The following is a 24,335-nucleotide window of genomic DNA, read 5'->3' on the forward strand; positions in this document are numbered from 1 at the left end:
TCGGCTCTAATATTACAAGTAGAATAGATCATCAGGTTGAATATAGCAGTAGAATCTATAAGCGGTTAGTTATACAGTAGAACTCACTCACTATATATACTCAAGGTTATTATACAGTTATGACACTATACTATCTCAAGGTCTCTAAAATATATATTAGAATTCTCATATATCAGGGTGTGAATATACTCAGTCGAATTCCATTATTGAAGAGTTCTATGATAAACATAATGTAGGCAATATATAATTCAGGTACATATAGACGGAGAATATATATCAGGTTAATATACAGTAGAATATATACAGGTTAACATATACAGTAAGAATATATATAGATAACGAGAATAGTATAATACAGTAGAATATATATATCAGGTTAATATACAGTAGAGAATATATATCAGGTTAATATATAGTAGAATATATATCAGGTTAATATACAGTAGATATATATCAGGTTAATTATAGTATGATTATATATCAGGTTAATATACAGTAGAATATATATCAGGTTAATATATAGTAGAATATATATCAGGTTAATATACAAGGCTAGAATTAATAGGTTAATATTATAGTAGATATATATCAGGTTAATATACAGTAGAATATTATTATATATCAGGTTAATATACAGTAGAATATATATCAGGTTAATTATAGTAGAATATTATCAGGTTAATATAAGTAGAATATATACTCAGGTTATTATATAGTGAGAATATCATATCAGTTATATTACAGTAGAATATATATCAGTTTGAATATATCGGGGCCGCCGGGGGTTCCCCTCTACGGGATTAGGGTTTGGAGGGGGGGTGAATGTATGATATAATATTTACTACTATATCAGGTTAATATACACTTTTTGGGAGGCTGTCTTGGGACCGCTCTATTTTCCTGCTGGTGCACTCATTCTGCCACCCCTCCACCGCCAACCCCTTCCACCCCCACTACTCTATCTGCATTTTTGATGAATACGACCAGCAATGAAGGCAAGACAGCAGATCTCGCACCAAGGTTACAGTTAACTGGCTAGCCATCATGGGGCTACCTGGCCTCACACATCAACTTACACTGGAGGAGGAGGAAGGAAGAGGGGGGAGGAGGGAGGAGAGGAAGGGGGTGAGCAATAGAGGCAAGTAGAATGGAAGCAAGCAAAAAAGAGCGCCATTTATGGGGCCTACCATCTGCATGGCAATTCTCTGCGCCGCTCACCTGAAAGCCGCGTGCTTTCGATTACTCCCGCCCTCCAAGCCCTGCAGCAGGTTTATGTCTAAGCGCCATATTTATTTGTTACACAATAATGATAACTTCCGGACCTACCGCTCATGATTACTAGGTTGAGAATGTTTATTGATCGCTCTGAAGGACATGGGTGGAGACGCAAACGCCCAAATGGATGTTTTTTCAGTGTAAATTGCGGCTATAGCTAGGTAGATGGGGAGGTCTGTTGGAAATCGGAATCGATTGGTTGTTTTTTGTCGGTTACCGGTTGGGCCACATTTTGGTCCAGTCAAGTGATATCAATAATTCCTTAAGATGTAGTACGGTAGATGAGTAGGGAGGAATTATGGAAGAAGTAAGAGCGAATTAATGAAGAAATTAAGAGGGAAATTTTGTCCGTACTAACGACAAATTTAAAATTACAGTGACAGTAATGGTAAACTGTAAATGTGGAACCCAAGTAGTATAAAAACAAAGAGAGACGCACACTCCACATGTATAATCCCAGTAATTTATTGGGATAAAAAAAACCACTTTTTGTTTTTATAACCAATAAATACTGGGGGAGGTTATAATGTGGAGTTGTGACTCTCTTTGGTTTTTATATGCTTACAAAGTTTATGTCTCTGTTATCACAGCACCTCTACTACAAATAATGTTCTCTGGGTGTGAGGCCAGCTCCATGCTTCTTAATTGAACCACGAATGTACGACATAGTACACTGTATACAATATACTAATATACTGTATATGGAATGGTTGAAGGGAACTTAACCACTAATTTGACCGGTACTGGTTTGTTGCATGGCAGACAGAGATCAGAAACCGACAGACGACCCGGCCAGGTGGTGCCATTTCTCGATGCCCACTGTGACATTAGGCGCTCGCTTCATCCAACATGCAAATGACAGGGGGAAAACTCCTTCACCCCCCACTCTCCCATTCCATCCGCCACGTCAACGCTACTTTCTCAGACGCGCAGAGATACCAGGCTGCGCTCTACTATTTTCTCAACAACGCCACAACTCCCCTCTTTCATCCCTCTCGTCAACAAGTGGCAGTAAATCCCATCCTAAAAGAATAATGATAAAATATTGAGAAAGGGGAGAGTGGGGAAAAAGTTGAACTCTAACTATCTAGGTCTTTGCTTTTTTGTGGTCTTACCTCGTTTGTTTAAGTTTAGACACAAGGCAAAACACAGCACTTTAATTTTCTGGAGAACAGTGCATTTTGTTTCATCACCGAGTCCAAATCACTAGAAACTGCTGCCTCTGCAGCCTTGTAGACACTGAGTACAAGAGGGGCACTTCACATTATCAGATCACAATTAAAAGGCTTTAGTCCCTCATAATTGTAGCCAAGAATGTTATGCCTGTCAATGTATGAGGGTGTGAAATGGGAAATGGACAGTCATGCGATTGCTTCCAGACCAAACCCACACAGTCTAAATGGAGCTGTTCCACCTGTCCATTAGTTTTGCCTTGACTGGTACTTATTTATTTTTCAGCAAAGGTGCAAACACAGCTGTACATGGATATAAATATTTAGCTAAAAATAAAAAACTTTATAAACTCTGTAAAAGATATCGCTGAATAAATATGTATATGTAGTATTTCGTGGAACAGTAGAGTCCTCTCAGAGATGTGAGCGTTCTTCAGGGCGTAAGGAGAGGTGCTGCTTTCTCTCACCCACATGACACATCAGATAGTCTCAGATAGTCTCAGATAGTCTCAGCTAGTCTCAGAGAGTCTCAGCTAGTCTCAGAGAGTCTCAGCTAGTCTCAGAGAGTCTAAGANTCAGATAGTCTCAGATAGTCTCAGATAGTCTCAGCTAGTCTCAGAGAGTCTCAGCTAGTCTCAGAGAGTCTCAGCTAGTCTCAGAGAGTCTAAGATAGTCTCAGAGAGTCTCAGCTAGTCTCAGAGAGTCTCAGAGAGTCTCAGATAGTCTCAGTCTCAGCTAGTCTCAGAGAGTCTCAGCTAGTCTCAGAGAGTCTAAGATAGTCTCAGAGAGTCTCAGCTAGTCTCAGAGAGTCTCAGAGAGTCTCAGATAGTCTCAGAGAGTCTCAGAGTCTCAGAGAGTCTCAGAGAGTCTCAGAGAGTCTCAGAGAGTCTCAGGGAGTCTCAGCTAGTCTCAGGTAGTCTCAGGTAGTCTCAACCAGTCTCAGAGAGTCTCAGAGAGTCTCAGAGAGTCTCAGAGAGTCTCAGGGAGTCTCAGGGAGTCTCAGCTAGTCTCAACTAGTCTCAGATAGTCTCAGCTAGTCTCAGAGAGTCTCAGAGAGTCTCAGAGAGTCTCAGATAGTCTCAGAGAGTCTCAGAGAGTCTCAGAGAGTCTCAGATAGTCTCAGATAGTCTCAGAGAGTCTCAGAGAGTCTCAGAGAGCCTCAGAGAGTCTTAGATAGTCTCAGATAGTCTCAGCTAGTCTCAGATAGTCTCAGATAGTCTCAGATAGTCTCAGCTAGTCTCAGCTAGACTCAGCTAGTCTCAGCTAGTCTCAGCTAGTCTCAGCTAGTCTCAGCTAGTCTCAGATAGTCTCAGATAGTCTCAGCTAGTCTCAGATAGTTTCAGCTAGTCTCAACTAGTCTCAGCTAGTCTCAACTAGTCTCAGATAGTCTCAGCTAGTCCTTTCCCACAGTCAGACCACATAGCATCTTTTAGCCACACGGACAGGTCTGGCAAGAAAAAACAGCAGACGTATGGATCACGTCCTTTCTGAAGAAGGTTTTAAGGGGCTGACTGAGTCATTTGTTTGTGATTGAGATTGAGACTTGGATATAGTTATTAATGAAAAATTGTGTGAGTCAAAAGATGAGTATTATTTGTAACTTTAGACAGGTGATGGACTGGCTAGAATCACATCTATTCCCCCATACATACTTTACCGATCTTATATCTAAATATGTTTAGCCTAACATCTCAGGCTAGACTGAAATTAGAATTGCAATTAAATCCTTTTTTCAGTTTTCTCTTCAAACAAACACACTGAATAAATCAAGAGCTTGCTTGAGGTGCCAGGAAGAAATCGAAAATCTGGAGAAAAACCAGAAGAGAGAAATCTCTCCAGCTTGCATGCTCCACATGGCAGAACAGAAGTGTTCCTGGTAAAGGAGCATTGTGTAGGAGATTGTCCTCGCCTCTCTGTGTTCTGTTGCCTTACTGTACACATTCCCTGCCTCTCCCATGGCCCATTTCGCGCAGACCACCTGGGTTCAAATACTATTCGAAATAAATTTCAAAAACTTTATCTGCACTTGATTGAGCTTGCCTGCCTGGCATAAGGGACCAATAGAATAGTCCCAATACTGTAAACCCTTGCCCATCTGGCCCTCTTGGAAGGCTAGAACAAACACTTCAATTATTTGAAAGATATCAAATAGTTCTTGAACCCAGGTCTTTCCGGCCCCCTCTGTGGTAGGAAGGGGAGATAGATATCTATGTGTGGATCTGAACCACCCCGGTTACAAATGGCTATTCTCACAGCCCAGAAGCCTGATAGTCGCTGCCTCCCACTCCCACCGGGCCTGCTTGCTATGTTCTTCAACAAACCATTTCTTCATTTCAGTTTGGCTGGGTCGATACCGTCTGGACTGGCACATAGCGCTGAGTCAACCAACGTTGCTATATAAAAAAAAAAATCTGTCTGCAAATTTTATTTTATTAACTTTTTCGCGATCCTTTTCATCCTCTAATTTAACCCAGGTTGGACATGAGTACTTTTTACTATGCTAGTTGGTACGTTTTGTAGGGATTGGCTATATTGGTTAATGGACTGGGAAAACATTGAATTAGTGGTTTAGCTAGACAGAAGTTTATTAGAAGAATGTTGAAAAACAAGTAGGAGATAGATAGAAACTCAGATGTGACATAAAGCTGGCCGTAGATAAAAGTGGCATTTGTTGATTTGTTGAAATCTACAAGATTCCATTTTAACAAACATATCCAGTCCACCTTTGTTCCTTTACTTACCCAACGCTTTATTCCATTACACTCAGTCCTTGTCCCTTTGCCAGACCACAAGTAATTTGTAAAAGAATACAAAAATGCTTACCTCACAAATCGATCTGTCAGATTCTTCACAAAGGCATAAATCTCACCCCAGTCGTTAGAAACACTTCCCGACCTGCAACAGAGGAAACACAGTTGACTTGTAGAATTATGTTCCTTTGAACGTGCCACAACAACGAAGGCATTTTAATATCAAGAAGATTGACCTTGATCCTTCTTAGGTTTTCACCAAAGAGCACCTTAATAACTTACAATTGTGATGATTTACTAGTGCGTCCCTACAGCACACCTTCTTTGTGCTACAGTCAGACATGCTGACTAGGCTTGCTGTTATAGATAGTGGTACTGACTGTACTGATAACACAGTGTACCACAACATGTGGTACAGCTCTGCAGTGTGTTGCTGATTGAGCAGAGCACGAGTCAGCAGAATGTGTTCAGACCGATGCTTTCAGATAGATGAAAGACAACCACATTGTCTTTGAAGCTAAATTCAACTTGAGTCAAAACAATTCCTTAGGATAATGTATGAACTTGATCATCCACTACAAGAGCTGGATGTGTGAACTTGATAACCACCTACAAGAGCTGGATGTATGAACTTGATCATCCCATGCAAGAGCTGGATGTGTCTATAGATGGATAAAGTAATCATCATGGTGGTCATGATGAGAAGAGAAGAGAGATTAGAGACATTGGTAACATTATTTATGTTATGAAAGCGTTGTTGTGCCAAAACCACTGACATTGTCAGTGTCTACAGTTGAGATTCCCTGGTCTACTTCCCTGGTCTACTTCCCTGGTCTACGTCCCTGGTCTACGTCCCTGGTCTACACCCCATGTCTACTTCCCTGGTCTACGTCCCTGGTCTACACCCCTGGTCTACTTCCCTGGTCTACACCCCTGGTCTACTCCCTGGTCTACTTCCCTGGTCTACTTCCCTGGTCTACTTCCCTGGTCGACTTCCCTGGTCGACTTCCCTAGTCTACTTCTCTGGTCGATCTTACCTAGTCTAACTTCCCTGGTCTACTTCCCTAGTTTACTTCCCTGGTCTACTTCCCTGGTCTACTTCCCTGTCATACACCCCTAGTCTACTTCCCTGGGTCTACTTCCCTGGTCTACCTTCCCTGGTCTACACCCCTGGTCTACTTCCCTGGTCTACTTCCCTGGTCTACTTCCATGGTTAATTTCCTAGTCTACTTTCTTGGTTTACTTCCCTGGTCTACTTCCCTGGTCTACTTCCTGGTCTACTTCCGTCTGTGTCTACACCCTGGTCTACACCCCTGGTCTAACTTCCCTGGTCTACACCCCTGGTCTACTCCCTGGTCTAACACCCCTGGCTAACCCTGGTCTTACTTCCCTGGTCTACACCCTGGTCTACTTCCCTGGTCTACTTCCTGGTCTACTTCCATGGTTAATTTCCTAGTCTACTTTCATGGTTTACTTTCTTGGTTTACTCTCTGGTCTACTTCATGGTTAATTTCCGTCTACTTTCATGGTTTACTTTTCTTGGTTTACTTCCTGGTCTTACTTCTATGGTTAATTCCTAGTCTACTTTCTTGGTTTACTTCCTGGTTCTACTTTCCTGGTTTACTTTCTTGGTTTACTTCCTGGTCTACTTCCCTGGTTTACTTTTGTGTTTACATCCTGGTCTACTCCTTTGTTTGCTTCTGGTAATTTCCTTGCTACTATGCCAATACCACCTAGTTTCATGAAAATAACATTCTTGGTTAATAAGTTATATGATGACTGATAGTTTTATTATTATTGTTATCATCCAGATACATCATGTGCCAGTCCAGAGCGGGTGACGTAGGGAGTGTGCTTGCCACACACGCCTCAGGCCTTGGCACACCGTACCCTCTATCAGTCAAGTGAGCATGTGAACACAGTCAGTGTTCAATTTGCCCTTGATGATAACGACATCGTGGTAATTAAACTATAATTATTCAATGTAATGTTGCAGAGAACATTAAAACATGAGAGATTCACCATTAGGGCCACCTCATCTTTCACACAGTTTCTCTCCCCCCCTCCATCTCCAAGACAAGGTCAATGTTTCCGTCTGGCAAAGAGTGTGTTACTGTGTGTGTGTGTGTGTGTGTGTGTGGGGGGGGGGGGGGGGCTAAGACTGAAGCAAAGTCCACAGCACTTTGACAATACTGTAACTACTACTCTGGATGATTAACGTTGTGAATACATTACATCTGTAACGTCCTTGTTACTTTGTGAATACATTACACTGTAACGTCCTTGTTACTTTGTGAATACATTACATTGAAGTGTCTTGTTACTGTGAATACATTACACTGTAACGTCCTTGTTACTTTGTGAATACATTACACTGTAAGGTCCTTGTTACTTTGTGAATACATTACATTGTAAGGTCCTTGTTACTTTGTGAATACATTACACTGTAAGGTCTTGTTACTTTGTGAATACATTACATTGTAAGGTTTTGTTACTTTGTGAATACATTACATTGTAACGTCCTTGTTACTTTGTGAATACATTACACTGTAAGGTCCTTGTTACTTTTGTGAATACATTACACTGTAAGGTCCTTGTTACTTTGTGAATACATTACATTGTAAGGTCCTTGTTACTTTTGTGAATACATTAATTGTAAGGTCCTTGTTACTTTGTGAATACATTACATTGTAAAGTCCTTGTTACTTTGTGAATACATTAACCTGTTAGGTCCTTTGTTACTTTGTGAATACATTACACTGTAACGTCCTTGTTACTTTGTGAATACATTACATTGTAAGGTCCTTGTTACTTTGTGAATACATATACATTGTAAAGTCCTTGTTACTTTGTGAATACATTACATTGTAAGGTCCTTGTTACTTTGTGAATACATTACACTGTAAGGTCCTTGTTACTTTGTGAATACATTACACTGTAAGGTCCTTGTTACTTTGTGAATACATTACATTTGTAACGGTCCTTGTTACTTTGTGAATACATTACTTGTAAGGTCCTTGTTACTTTGTGAATACATTACATTGTAAGTCTTGTTACTTTGGTGAATACATTACATGTAAGGTCCTTGTTACTTTGTGAATACATTACACTGTAAGTCCTGTTACTTTGTGAATACATTACATGTAAGGTCCTTGTTTACTTTTGTGAATACATTACATTGTAAAGTCCTTGTTACTTGTGAATACATTACATTGTAAGGTCGTTGTTACTTTGTGAATACTTACATCTGTATAAGGTCCTTGTTACTTTGTGAATACATTACATTGTAAGGTCCTTGTTACTTTGTGATATACATTACATTGTAAAGTCCTGTTACTTTGTGAATACATTACACTGTAAAGTCCTTGTTACTTTGTGAATACATTACATTGTAAAGTCCTTGTTACTTTGTGAATACATTACATTGTAAAGTCCTTGTTACTTTGTGAATACATTACATTTAAAGTCCTTGTTACTTTGTGAATACATTACACTGTAAAGGTCCTTGTTACTTTGTGAATACTTACACTGTAAGGTCCTTGTTACTTTGTGAATACATTACATTGTAAGGTCCTTGTTACTTTGTGAATACATTAACATTGTAAGTCCTTGTTACTTTGGTGATACATTAATTGTAAAGTCCTTGTTACTTTGTGAATACATTACACTGTAAAGTCCTTGTTACTTGTGAATACATTACATTGTAAAGTCCTTGTTACTTTGTGAATACATTACATTGTAAGGTCCTTGTTACTTTGTGAATACATTACACTGTAAGGTCCTTGTTACTTGTGAATACATTACATTGTAACATCCTTGTTACTTTGTGATACATACACTGTAAGGTCCTTGTTACTTTGTGAATACATTACACTGTAAGGTCCTTGTTACTTTGTGAATACATTACACTTTAACGTCCTTTTACTTTGTGAATACATTACATTTGTAAGGTCCTTTGTTACTTTGTGAAAATACATTACATTGTAAAGTCCTTGTTTTTTTGAATACATTAATCATTGTAAGGTCCTTTTACTTTGTGAATACATTACACTGTAAGGTCCTTGTTACTTTGTGAATACATTACATGTAAGGTCCTTGTTACTTTGTGAATACATTACATTGTAAAGTCCTTGTTACTTTGTGAATACATTACATTGTAAAGTCCTTGTTACTATTGTGAATACATTACATTGTAAGGTCCTTGTTACTTTGTGAATACATTACACTGTAAAGTCCTTGTTACTTTGTGAATACATTACACTGTAAAGTCCTTGTTAGCTTTGTGAATACATTACATTGTAAAGTCCTTGTTACTTTGTGAATACATTAACACTGTAACGTCCTTGTTACTTTGTGAATACATTACATTGTACGGTCCTTGTTACTTTGTGAATACATTACACTGTTAACGTCCTTGTACTTTTGTGAATACATTACATTGTAACGTCCTTGTTACAAAACCTACACTACAGTACTAGACTTCTCAAGAGCTTCTTACCTTTGGTCTGTGTAATGGCTAAGTGTTGGGACTGACTGGGGCCACAGTGTCTCCTGACCGCTCCTGTCTCAGCCTCCAGTATTTATGCTGCAGTAGTTTGTGTCGGGGGGCTAGGGTCAGTTGGTTACCTGGAGTATTCTCCTGTCTTATCCAGTGTCCTGTGTGAATTTTAAGTATGCTCTCTCTAATTCTCTCGTTCTCTCTTTCCTCTGAGAACCTGAGCCCTAGGACCATACGTCAGGACTACCGGCATGATGACACCTTGCTGTCCCAGTCCGCCTGGCCTTGCTGCTATTCCAGTTTCAACTGTTCTGCCTGTGGTTACGGAACCCCTACCTGTCCCAGACCTGCTGTTTTCAACTCTTAATGATCGGCTATGAAAAGCCAACTGAGATTTATTCCTGATTATTATTTGACCATGCTTGTCATTTATGAACATTTTGAAAATCTTGGCTCTCTCTAATTTTCTCCTTCTCTCTTTCTTTCTCTGCGAGGACCTGAGCCCTAGGACCATACGTCGGGACTACGCGGCCTGGTGACTCTTGCTGTCCCCAGTCCGCCTGGCTTGCTGCTATTCCAGTTTCAACTGTTCTGCCTGCGGTTATGGAACCCCTACCTGTCCCAGACCTGCTGTTTTCAACTCTTAATGATCGCTATGAAAAGCCAACTGAGATTTATTCCTGATTATTATTTGACCATGCTTGTCATTTATGGAAATTTTGAAAATCTTGGCTCTCTCTAATTTTCTCCTCTCTCTTTCTTTCTCTCGGAGGACCTGGGCCCTAGGACCATGCGTCGGGACTGCCACCCGTGGTGACTCCTTGCTGTCCCCAGTCCGCCTGGCCTTGCTGCTATTCCAGTTTCAGCTGTTCTGCCTGCGGTTATGGAACCGCCACCTGTCCCAGACCTGTTGTTTTTCAACTCTTGATGACGGCTATGAAAAGCCAACTGAAAATTATTCATGATTATTATTTGACCATGCTTGTCACTTATGAACATTTTTGAACATCTTGGCATAGTTCTGTTATATCTCCACCCGGCACAGCCAGACGAGGGACTGGCCACCCCTCATAGCCTGGTTCCTCTCTAGGTTTCTTCCTAGGTTTTGGCCTTTCTAGGGAGTTTTTCCTAGCCACCGTGCTTCTTCACCTGCATTACTAGCTGTTTGGGGTTTTAGGCTGGGTGTCTGTACAGCACTTCGAGATATTAGCTGATGTACGAAGGGCTATATAAAATAAAATTGATTGATTGATTGATTGACTGAATGTTCGCTGCAACATGCGGTTGGCTCTTGACGGTCTAATGTTTACTAGTAAGCCTAAGTAATGTATGTACAGGGCCTTCAGAGTACTCACACCCCTTTACTTTTTGTTCTGTTACAGCCTGAATTTTAAATGGATTTCGTGTCACTGGCCCCATAACGTCAAAGTGGAATTATGTTTTTAGAAATATTAACAAATTAATAAAAGCTGAAATGTCTTGAGTCAATAAGTACTCAACCCCTTCGTTATGGGAAGCCTAAATAAGTTCAGGAGTAAAACTGTGCTTAACAAGTCACATATTAAGTTGCATGGAACTCAAGAACAATACTGTGTATGTGTTATTTTGAGTAAACGGAAAGGTAGGGGTGATGGGATTACCGAAATACTGTGCTTTTACAAAAATGTGAAGGTGTTTTCAAATAAAACACACTTCCTTGCTCTTGTTAAAACTTTTGAATGTATTTGTTTTTTATTTCAATAATATTGTTTAACATGATTTTTTTAATGACTCTTTCATCTCTGTACCCCACACATACAATTATCTGTAAGGTCCTTTAGTCGCGCAGGGAATTTCAAACACAAAGACCAGGGACGTTTTCCAATGCCTCGCAAAGAAGGGCACCTATTGGTAAAATAAAAATTAAAGCAGATATTGAATATCCCATTGAGCCCGGTGAAGTTATTAAATGACACTTTGGACGGTGTATCAATACACCCAGTCACTACAAAGATACAGGCGTCCTTCTTCCTAACTCAGTTGCCCGGAGAGGAATGAAATTTCACAATGACGCCAATGGGGACTTTAAAACAGTTACAGAGTTGAATGGCTGTGATAGGAGAAAACTGAGGATGGATCAACAACATTGTAGTTACTCCACAATACTAACCTAAATGACAGAGTGAAAAGAAGGAAGCCTGTACAGAATAAAAATATCACAAAACATACATCCTGTTTATAACAAGGTACTAAAGCAGAACTGCAGAAAATGTAGCAAAGAAATCAACTTTATGTCCTGAATACAAAGTGTTCTGTTGGGAGAAAATCCAACACAACACATCACTGAGGACAACTCATTCATATTTTCAAGCATGGTGGCGGCCAGTGTTCCATCTTAGTAGTGTGCGGGATGCGCAGTATCCCCGAGACTGTGCAGAAGACATATCAACCCACGGAGAGAAGCACGAGATTGAACTTCAGTTTGCCCTGTTAACACTATCAACGTTTTCCCTTTACTGTGGCAATTGTGATCGAATCAACTCAATATTAGCCACTTTCAACACAACATATCCGAAACAAAACAAATTATGCAAGAAATGTTGTTGTAGGCACAATGCACCGGAGCAGGATTCTATTGCATTGACACGACTCTCCACAGACCTGTGCTGCATAACCAATCAGAGCTACAGTAGGCCTATATGCAAATAGACCATTGCCATATATGGATCTGTGCCATTCACTTTGAACTGGACTGTGTTTACAGCATGAGCCACGTGTGCACATTTTGTTCATATTCTTTGCTAGTTACTGAGTTATTAGCCCAGTTATAGATCATTTCTCATCAGCAATGGGGGAGTGATTGCTTCCTACAAGAGCACAAAATGTCTAAATTTCGAGACATCTTTGAAAAGCAAGTCAGGTAAAAAGCTTGTTTTTTTTGTCTTATAGGGGCAGTGTTGTATTTTGAAACAGGCTTGAATAAGCTAAGAAGCCAATAGGCAGTTTTTCAGATTCTCTGTAATAATGGTATGGGAATATTAATGCATTTTATTTTGTAAAGTGGTTTTCTTGCATCAAACAACACAACAACATGTTCAGTCACCACCTTGTCTGAAGGACAAGTCGATAAACAGGTTCATGTCAAGCCCTGCGTGATTTTTTTTCAAAAGTGTCATGGAATGTATTTTATTTTATTATTTTAACCTTTATTTAACTAGGCAAGTCCGTTTAGAACAAATTCTTATTTACAATGACGGCCTAGCAGAAGACCTCCTGCGGGGACGGGGGCTGGGATTAAAAATAAAAATATATAATAATAAAATAGGACAAAACACACATCACAACAAGAGAGACAACACAACACTACATAAAGAGAGACCTAAGACAACAACATAGCAAGGCAGCAACACATGACAACACAGCATGGTAGCAACACAACATGACAACAACATGGTAGCAACACATTTTACATTTACATTTTAGTCATTTAGCAGACGCTCTTATCCAGAGCGACTTACAGTAGAGTGCATACATTTTATTACATTTTTACATACTGAGACAAGGATATCCCTACCGGCCAAACCCTCCCTACCGGCCAAACCCTCCCTAACCCGGACGACGCTATGCCAATTGTGCGTCGCCCCACGGATCTCCCGGTTGCGGCCGGCTGCGACAGAGCCTGGGCGCGAACCCAGCCCAGCCTGGGCGCGAACCCAGAGACTCTGGTGGCGCAGCTAGCACTGCGATGCAGTGCCCTAGACCACTGCGCCACCCGGGAGATGTGGCAGCAGCACAAAACATGGTAGCAGCATGAAACATGGTACAAACATTATTGGGCACAGACAACAGCACAAAGGGCAAGAAGGTAGAGACAACAATACATCACGCAAAGCAGCCACAACTGTCAGTAAGAGTGTCCATGATTGAGTCTTTGAATGAAGAGCTAAAACAGTCCAGTTTGAGTGTTTTTTGCAGCTCGTTCCAGTCGCTAGCTGCAGCGAACTGAAAAGACGAGCGACCCAGAGATGTGTGTGCTTTGGGGACCTTAAACAGAATGTGAATGCCAGAACGGATGTTGAATGTGGAGGACGATGGCTGCAGTAGATATCTCAGATAGGGGGCAGTTAGGCCTAATGTAGACCTACAATGAACACCACACATTGGCTGATACTGTAGGCTTAATAATAGAACAGCTATTTCCATGTTAAAATGTTATGGGAGGCATTTTCTCCATAGTTTTTGATGGCAGGCGACTCTGGTAGGCCTACATTATGATCAAGTAGCCACAGTAGCCTACTTGACCACTGTTATAACTGTAACTTAAAGTGGGTACAGCCTCAGTGTTCACAGTAAACACGAGCTGGAAGTTGCACAGAATTTTTACAACGTTCAAGTTTGCACTCAGCAGATCTGCAAGTTGCTCAAAGGCGAAAAACATTTAAGGGAACATTGGTGGTGGCTGCATCATGTTATGGGTATGCTTGTCATCGGCAAGGACTAGGGAGTTTTTTAGGATAAAAAGAAACAGAATAGAGCTAAGCACTGGAAAAATCCTAGAGGAAAACCTGGTTCAGTCTGCTTTCCAACAGACACTGGGACACAAATCCACCATTCAGCATGACAACCTAAAACATAAGGTCAAATCTACACTGGAGTTGCTTACCAAGATGACATTGAATGTTCGTGAGTGGCCTGGTTACAGCTTTGACTTAAATCTACTTGAAAATATATGGCAAGACTTAAAAATGGCTGTCTAGCAATGATCAACAACCAATTTGACAGAGCTTGAAGATTTTAAAAAGAAAAATATGCAGATATTGTACTAACCAATGTGTACAAAGCTCTCAGAGACTTGCCCAGAAAGACTCATAGCTGTAATCACTACCAAATGGGACTGTAACATCTATTGACTCAGGCGTGTGAATACTTATGTAAATGTAACATTCCTGTATATCATTTTCCATAAGTTTGCAAAAAATGACTCAGAACATGTTTTGAATTTGTCATTATGGGTTATTGTGTGTAGATGAGTGAGAGAAAAAAATATTCAATTCATTTTGAATTCAGGCTGTAACACAACTTAATGTGGAATAAGTCAAAGGGGTGTGAATACTTTCTGAAAGCACTGCATAAACTTTTAGTTTATCAATTGTATCAACGGTCATCCATGCTACAATCTCTGCAACATCCTGTCATTTTATAATTGAGAACAGGGTGGAGTAGTTGACAGAGGGTTTGAAACTGGAGGAGAGGTGCACAGATGCAACAGGCTTGCAGAAATATGGCATTGAGCCAAGTTGGGAGAGAAGAATAATGAAGTAAAAAAACTAAAGTAAAAACACGTGTTGTATCAAGTCCGTTTGTTTCCTGAGACAGTATGGTATGCATCACCGAACTTCAACTTTGTCTAAACTTTTTTTTGTTGCTCAACTGGAAAGAGGTCTCCTTATGTTACAAGTGGTATTTACGGCAGACCAAGGATTGGGGTTAAAGTGAGGGTTAGGTTTAAGACCACAAAAGCTTTGTCTCAGTAGCTTCGTGTTATCTTGACAATGCATCAAGGTTAGCAGATCTAAACAGAACTCCCAGTAGGCCTATGGCAGGGGTCCCCAATTACATTCAGCCTTGGGAAGATTTGTTTTTGTACAAATTTACCGCAAGAATCCCAAACAGATGTAGAATTTTGAGAAAAACAGAATCATGTCAAACCTTGATTACATTGGGATACAATAATACGCCTCTTTATATGAGTAGACTCCGTTTCCTGATGATTTTTACAGTATTTTGTGTTCAGGAACGAAAATGACAACAACAACAAAAATATAATTTTATTTTTTATTTTTTATTTTGGAGGCCAAATATGTATTGGGCTGCTCTGCAGGGTTAATTATATTTAGGCCGGTATTCTAAACCGGGAACTAACCAATTTAACCTTTCATCTGATGCATGAAAGGTTTGAACCATAAAAATAATCAATGTGACTGTGTATACATCTCTAGGCTAAATGTGACATTGCTTCATTGCTGTTACATTGTAGTTACATTTGACACTGTTGTTGTTACATTGTTACATTGTAGTAACATTTGACACTGTTGTTGTTAAATTGTTACATTGTAGTTACATTTGACACTGTTGTTGTTACATTGTTACATTGGTAGCTACATTGTCATTTGTTTCAATCGCTGAACATAACAGGCACTTCAGTGATTAAATGTTGCAAATCAATTCTACTTACCTATCTAGAACAAAGTACAAGTCGTACGCTCCGTGACAAGATGCTTCTTCCGCGTGACAAGACCACGCAAACACACACAGCACAACTATTCCAGCTGTCGCTGCTGTTGAAGTCCAGTGGGTTTTAGCGCGACAAAGTGTTCTCTCCTTCGTTGTCAAATTCAACGGTGTCATTGTAGCTCCGGCAAGGCAAAATGTATCAAGCGAAATGACACTTCTTCTTATTCTAGCACATAAACAGAAGAAAGTATGCTAAAACAAAACGAGCCGCACTGCTAGAAACATGTCAAAACTTCTACAGCACAATAAAGTAGCCTCTCTGCGTTTAATATCACCGACAGTATTTCTTCATGTCCTCTGACGATGTACTACTCTAAACCGTAGTCTATTTCCTGTTGAGTCAATACAATATCCCATTTCATAAAACCTCCCCGTAGGATACACAAAGCAAACTCCCACCATAACGACCCTTATTTCAAGCGCGCATGCGCCTGGTCAAACCAGATGTGGCTAAGTTTAGTGGGGTTTATATTCACAAGTAATTGTTCGTGGTGATTATACTGGATAATTAGTTGTGGCCAGGGCCGGTTCCAGGCATATGCGACGTAAGCTGTCGCGTAGGTCCCCAGCCCGTAAGGGAACAGTCTGGGTGTCTAGAATCCAAAAAGGTGTAAGTTCGAATTTTGCTTCTTTTTCAGCAAATTTTTCTCCTGTTATGTCAGTCACTGACAGTCACTCAATTAGCCATGTCAGCTACAATTTATAGATTGGTAAATTAGTGTAGTCAATTAGTCTAGCTAAAGTTGTAGTAATCATGGCCCGAATACCGACCAGGCATGCAAAGGCACGTTCCCAAGAGCCCTGACCTCCAGGGGGCCCCCCAATGATTGTGTTAGTCACTCAGATATCATGAACATGGCATACTGTAAGTCATGGCAAAATGTTCAGAATTGCAGGAATTTTGCTTTAAAAACTGGAACAAAAATGGAAATGTTTCTGTTTTCTTTATGTCTGCTTTGTTGGGAAAGGTCCCGTCAGCATTTCACTGTTAGTCCACACCTGTTGTTTATATAGCACGTGACAAAAAAAATATTTAATTTGATTCCACACAATGGCAAAATGGATAGTATTGCAGGAAATGTTTCATAAAATTTGCTAAATGTATCTCCGGCCCACGGCAAAATGTGTAGAATTGCAGGAAATGTATTTTAAAATGTAATTGTTTCTCTGTGCTGTCAAGGGGGGGGTGGGACCAATTCTCGCTTTAGGGCCCGCAAAAGGCTAGAGCCGGCCATGTATGTGGCCTAAATTAAAGAACGTTATTTATTTCGTAAATGCTCTTTTTTTTATTCGGAGGGACGAGAGACTGAAGACCACCAACGAAATATGACAAAATACTGATGCTCTATGAATGCAATGACATCATTACAAAAAAACTATATCCTGCCACAACTGTCACCACAGCCATGACAACTGTCACCAGTCACCACACCCCAAAATGTGTGACGAAAATGTGTATTTTGAATTAAATATAAAATAGTTTATATTATTTAAATAGTTGATATTATTTAAATAGTTTATATTATTAATTATTTTATTTAAGAAAGACACCCATGGATGTTGTTTTTTTAATTTTTTAATTTGGCTCTACAGTCCTAATGGAATGTTGGAGTGACTACAATAGACCTACTAATTCAGCATATGAACAGATGTATTGATCTGATTCCAAATCCAACTGGAGGATATTTCCTTTAGACTGAGACAGATTACAATAAATGTGTTTTTTGTTGCAGAAGGAAATGGAAAAGACTGGACACGAAAAGAGCAGGAAGACAAAATGCAAAGACCATATGTGTGAAATACAGAGGTCCAATGTAAAGTTACTATCTCATTGGGCCTCAAGAGTTTGATAATTAGCCGAGTCCACGGTGGGAAATAGCTGTCCAGCTGATACTATAGCACTTTTTGAAAACAACGAATGCTTATTAACAGAAATTAAATCATAACTTTGAAATCAATCCAAAACTGCATCTGGCCTAGAATCAGGCTATAGGCACTGTGACTCATCACAGACATCCTGTACCCACATAGATTATTTCACTACAGAACAGACACTACTGCCCATATAATGTAGACTGTACAGCAGTAACTTGCCGCATGCCACTATGGCTGCCCAGAGTGGCAGCATATAACAGTACGTTCAGTTGGGCCTAAAGAATTCAACACAGCAAGTTTGTATGAATGTCTGGTTATTAAATGCGATAAATAGTTTAATCCATTCTCTGTTCTATACATTTATTTACACTTTTTTTTTAATTATTAATAAAAATCAAGACTTGCTAAATAGAGATTTTTGTTTGTCGGTATGCATAATAGTTTGTCTCTACATTAACTAACATATTCCTCTGAACTGTAAATGTTTTGCATGATTCTTTTTGAAGTTATAATTACTTACATTTGCTTCCATCCTAGTATTTCAGTCAGCCATCTTTGCTAAAGCAACTCTCCGGCCTTGGGTTGCAGTTCTTCATGGGAGTTTTGGGAACCACTCGATTGGATTGGTCATCGCCGAAACATTCGCCAATGGTGATTTGCATAAAATTGGGGAATCCTGAACTTTATATCCGCCTCCCAAGTCACGTTCACATCGCCCAACGGTTCCCGCCCACTCCGCTTTTCATCGCTTTCCTCTGTGACGGGAGAGGCTATGATGACGCATATTGGGCAGCTAAGAGTCGAGTGTGGCTAGTCAGCAACAACAGCAGCATGTCTAGGTAAAACTTGTAAAAGAAAATGATGTTTGTTTCAATGGGCAAGGGAGAATTAACTTGTAGTATTGGTCACTATCTGGACGTTACTGTGACATGCCAAATAGCTACCTAAGGACAAGCCGGTGGTAATGACCAGTACAACGGTGTTGTATCGAGATGGTCGCCAACGTGAGTTGCTTCCCACTGAGCAGCAGTTGCTTCCCACCAGGCAGCTGTATCACGTTGCCGGTGGTAGCTAACGTGGCCAATTTGTTCCATCCCACTTTAATTTATTTAGAGTATGATAGCAGCCTCTTACACAATAAATACATTTGAATATTGGTAGTATCCATCTGGATGTCATGTGACACAGTCTACTGCTCAGTGGGGAGAGTGTGTGCTGCAAGCCGGCAACACAACAACACAGGGATCCCGCTTTGCCGACTGCTGTCCTGCAGTAAGGAGAAGGAAGTAACTAGATAGCGTATCCAAGGAGACGGGCAAGTCCGTATAGCCTCTCCCCTCTGTAACCTAAGGATGGAGAGTTGTTTAAGCAAAGACGGCTGACAAAAATACTAGGATGTAAGCAAATGTAAGTAATTATAACTTAACGGTTACTGTAGTTTTTAATGCTCTTTGAAACCAGGAGATTACAGTAAATGCATGACTTGTTCTCAACACAGAGGTTAATGTCACACCCTGACCGTAGAGAGCTTTTATTCTCTATGTTGGTTGGATCGGGGTGTGATTAAGGGTGGGTCATCTAGGTGTATTATATATCTATGTTGGCCTAGTATGGTTCCCAATCAGAGGCAGCTGTTTATCGTTGTCTCTGATTTGGGATAATATTTAGGCAGCCATTTCCTCTTTGTGTTTTGTGTGATCTTGTCTATGTATAGTTGCCTGTGAGCATTATTTATAGCTTCACGTTTCGTTTGTTCTTTTTGTTATTTTGTTCTTTAAAGTTTTAATTTCTAATATTAATGGATGGAAATATTCCACGCTGCATCTTGGTCCACTCCTTGTAACGATATCGTGACAGTTAAAACATTCAGGCTCTCAACCGTGCCAGCCCGCTTAATTCCTATTCAGTTCGACTGGCCAGAAGTTTCCTCGCAATAACTGTGCATAGAGCTACCGTATACTTCCCAGTCAAAACAGTTTGCGATTATATTCTGACAACATTTTGTGAAAATTTTGTTGGTTCTGGTGTTCGGCGTTCAGCAGGGGTTTTTCCTGCCGTTCGAGTAAATTACATTTTTTCTTGAGGCAAGACAAAGTTCAGTATCCAAAGTCTACGCCCCTTCATCGGTGATTGGTCAAGAATAGATATTCTTCAATTAAGTGTTTTAGTCATTCAACAACAGACGACTAGTTTTCATGCACATTTTTTAACTTGAGAAATACTTTACCAAACCTCTTAGTTAGATGTAAAATTGCACGACCAGTTCTGCTCCTTCCCTCCGGCGTTTGGCATCGCTGGTCAACCAACCACCGGTCCTGGCAACCCACATTGAGCACACCTGCTCCCCATCGTTAAGCACACCTGGACTTCATAATCACCCTGATTACTCTCCCTTCAGTATCCTCAGTCATTAGGGAGTATTGGTTTTGCTTACGTTCAGTACACTGCTTCTGTTTTGTAGTATCTTCTTGATTATTATTATTAAACTCACCTGCTGCACCTGCTTCCTGACTCCCTGCGTATACGTTACAAACGTCAAAAAATAGTGACCGATTTTTTTTTGGGGGGGGCTTATCTTAGATTGATTCTGACTATTTTGAGGAAGTGTTACTGTATACTGATGCTACAGCGTCTCAAGAGGGACAAACAGTTAATATTGCTGCTTTTTTCTAGTTTTCCAGTAATGTATTTTTAAGGGAGTAACGCGAGGCAACAAAGTTCTGCTAGAGTTCCGATAGGAGCGAAACCGAACCTTGTACGAGGACACCTTTACAGAACTCATAATTACAGGTAGAAATACCACTAGAAACATCCACTACTTCCTGGGTAAAACCATTGCCTCAACAAGCAGTGTTGCACATGACAAACAAGCTGGTAGAAAACTTCTGTTTCAAGCGAAGGCTTTATAAAAGTGCAGAAGCAGAATAATAATCATCGTACAATATTCAAAGGGCCTATCCTAAAACAAACCAGCACATTCTCGATAGCAGACAAATGTAAACGAACAACATAATCAATTGACAAAATGACAGTACCTGCGGGGGGGGGATAAGTGGTGCGCGGTTCTAGAGTCTTTGGCCTAGATAAACGCACACATCCGCTGCCGGCCTCGTAATGGAGCGTGGACGTGCGCGACTTAAGAAAGCCTAACAAACCCAGCAAGGGGGGCACATATCTTTGGAGGGGCTATCATTTATTTTCTGTAAAAACACTCATCCCACTGTGAGCAAGCTACCTAGACTACTGATTACAGAGAGGGCAAACAGGGGAGGGCTATCAGATGATCATAATGGATGTAGATGATGTCAACCAGCTAACTAGTTAGCTCCTGTAGCTAGCTAACTAGTTAGCTCCTGTAGCTAGCTAACTAGTTAGCTCCTGTAGCTAGCTAACTAGTTAGCTCCTGTAGCTAGCTAACTAGTTAGCTACTGTAGCTAGCTAACTGTCAGCTATGCTGTTGTAACAATTGAACTACTTTTTATCGTCCCTGTCCCTGAACCGTCCCTGTCCCTGAACCGTCCCTGTCCCTGAACCGTCCCTGTCCCTGAACCGTCCCTGTCCCTGAACCATCCCTGTCCCTGAACCGTCCCTGTCCCTGAACCATCCCTGTCCCTGAACCAATCCCTGCTCCCATCAACCGGTCCCTCTGTCCCCTGAACACTGCCATCCCCCTGTCCCTGAACACCCTTCTGAACCATCCCTGTCCTGAACCGGTCCCTGAACCGTCCCTGTCCCTGAACCGCTCCCTGTCCCTGACCCTTCCCTCTCCCTAACCCTTCCTCGTCCCTGAACCATCCTGTCCCTGAACCCTCCCTGTCCCTGACCATCCCTTCTCCCTGACCCTTACCTCTCACTGAACCATCCCTATCCCTGCAACATCCTGTCCCGAACCATCCCTGTCCCTGAACCATCCCTGTCCTGAACCATCCCTGTCCCTGAACCATCCCTGTCCCTGACCCTTAACCTATTCCTGACCACTTGTCACCTGTCTCTGAACCGTCCTGCTCCCTGAACCGCACTCTATGCCCTGAACCGGCCCTGCCTAACCGTTCTTGAACACGTCCCTGTCCCTGACCCGTCCCTGTCCCTGAACCGTCCCCGACACTTCCCTGTCCCTGAACCATCCCTTTCCCTGACCCATCCCTGTCCCTGACCCTTCCCTGTCCCTGACCCGTCCCTGTCCCTGAACCGTCCCTGTCCCGTCCCTGTCCCTGACCCGTCCCTGTCCAAGACCCGTCCCTGACCGAGAGACAACAGACAACTGCAAAAGTTTCCCTTGTCATACTACTGCTACGCACTGGTAGCTTCTGCTTGTCCATCAGCAGCAGGATGAGTGCAGTGAAATGATCTAGTTTGATGAGCAATACTTTTACAGAACAGTAGAGAAAGGTGACTGAAAGTTAAATAAAAATATATTAATAAACAAAATGCTACCAATCAGAAAGGGCACTTTTCTCATATGAGGGCAAAATGGCAGCTGCTCGGGCACACCTAGAGCCCTATCTGTACCTGCTACCAGGTATACATTTATAAGATGTCATTACTTGGCGTTTCCATGACAGCGAGGTGAATTCCATGCCTTCAGGTGTGTCTTCCGTCCACTCACCTAGCCTGATGCCAGATCTGATTGTGCTGTTTTATGACAATGACCATAAATTGGCAAACAGTTCTGGAACCAGGCTCGTGCTCAGCTGCTGCTCCTATTTGATTAAGGCCAATCCCACATACTGTAGTTTGGAATGAGACACCAATTACTGTAAGCAGATTTAAAGAACCACAAACATTTGGGTTTTTTTCCCACGTTTCCCCATTGTTGTGAAGGGCTCATTAAGTAAGCATTTCATTGTTAGTCTACACCTGTTGTTTACGAGTAAAATGAGATTTTATGATTTGATGTCAGTACTGGTAGTGGAGTGTCAGTACTGGTAGTGGAGTGTCAGTACTGGTAGTGGAGTGTCAGTACTGGTAGTGGAGTGTCAGTACTGGTAGCTCGGAAGCTGTCAAACTAGCAAGTGGAAAGCACCGCTCCGCACCATTTCTGACAACTAGACTGAAATGAAAGGAAAGACATGAACCATCTAGTCTTTACTTGAACAGATCACCACAGAGCAACAACGGTTAAGTCCTCAATGAAGTATGAATGTAAATCAGTCAAAATGTTCCTTTTGTTTTGCCACGTAACACCATAACAACAACCACGAATAATTACCATAAACCTAGGCCTACCCAATCAAATCGGACTATTTTGGATAAACAGCCGTGCAAAAGTATAATTATCTGGTGAATCAAAGTTTAATTACATTTTAATTCATGAGTGGGGAAGTTGTTAATTCTTCTTGGGTTCCTGGTCTACGTCATCGCACAATACATTTTCAACGGTGCGGCATCGAAAAACAACAAGTTGAGTACCGAATAGCATCCTATTCCCTACGTAGTGCACTACTTTTGACCAGGGCCAATAGGGATCTGATGCACTATGTAGGGAATAGGGTGCCATTTGGGATTAATTCACGGATGTATTAGAATGAAAACCCATTGGCTCGAGAGAAGAAGAAGAAAAATAAATAGTTGTATTCCGGCGATTTGTCACGAACTTATAAGTTATATTCTTAATTGAAGGTGACAGTTAAAACCAAAACAAAAATAATTGTTAAAAACCACTGAGGTGCTGTAAAGTCATCAGCGAAAGAGAGGCCATGACGAACCCCCCATGAGCGATTATTGCAACACAAAATACCCACAGGTTGAAACGGGAAAAGACTGAACCGTACTATTGACGACAAACAGATTATCAAAGAAGGAAGTAGACCAAATAATGTGTCTCACAGACATTTTATTTATTTTTAAAACGTAGCCAAGCCTAATCAATCTGTTCACATAGAGGATATGGGGACGTCTTGATTATTAATGACTAGCCATGACTGTGTCTGCGTACGTATCTGAAGTGACTGAGGCTGAACCGCAACTCTCTGAAGTGACTCACAGGATACGGTAAAGTGCAGTAAAACAAATCCACTATTAGCCAACATGTATTAGGGCCATATGGGAATATCCAAGGGATGTATCTACTCATTATCAGTATGGTCATATCAGTAGGGTCATATCATGTTAGTTATATCAGTATGGTCATATCAGAGAGAGATTAGCCAACATGGTATTAGGCCATATGGGAATATCCAAGGGATGTATCTACTCATTATCAGTATGGTATATCAGTAGGGTCATATCATGTTAGTTATATCAGTATGGTCATATCAGTATGGTCAATCAGTATGGTCATATCAGTAGGTCATATCAGTAGGTATATGAGTTTCTGGTCATATCATGTTTAGTTATAATCAGTATGGTCATATCATGTTAGTTATATCAGTATGGTCATATCATGTTAGTTATATCAGTATGGTCATATCAGTAGGGCATATCATGTTAAGTGTAATCTATATCATATCAGTAGGTGTCATACATGTTAGTTATATAGTATGGTCATAATCA

General features: G+C 40.8%; 1 protein-coding gene across 1 annotated transcript in view; it reads right to left on the reverse strand.

The window, feature by feature from the left end:
• LOC112074328 (anthrax toxin receptor 2) overlaps window positions 1-16,207 on the reverse strand; it is a gene marked incomplete at its 3' end in the record, with an annotated part of 26,751 nt that extends 10,544 nt beyond the window's left edge. Inside the window, exons 1-2 of the mRNA XM_024141522.2 lie at window positions 15,910-16,207; window positions 5,271-5,342 (exon numbers count right to left, since the gene is read on the reverse strand). Of these exons, the coding sequence (XP_023997290.2) occupies window positions 5,271-5,342; window positions 15,910-16,082 (245 nt within the window). The remainder of the gene's footprint in view (window positions 1-5,270; window positions 5,343-15,909) is intronic.
• Window positions 16,208-24,335: the final 8,128 nt, after the last annotated feature.

The sequence above is a fragment of the Salvelinus sp. IW2-2015 genome, unplaced genomic scaffold (assembly GCF_002910315.2).
Source record: "Salvelinus sp. IW2-2015 unplaced genomic scaffold, ASM291031v2 Un_scaffold2584, whole genome shotgun sequence".
NCBI lineage: Eukaryota > Metazoa > Chordata > Actinopteri > Salmoniformes > Salmonidae > Salvelinus > Salvelinus sp. IW2-2015.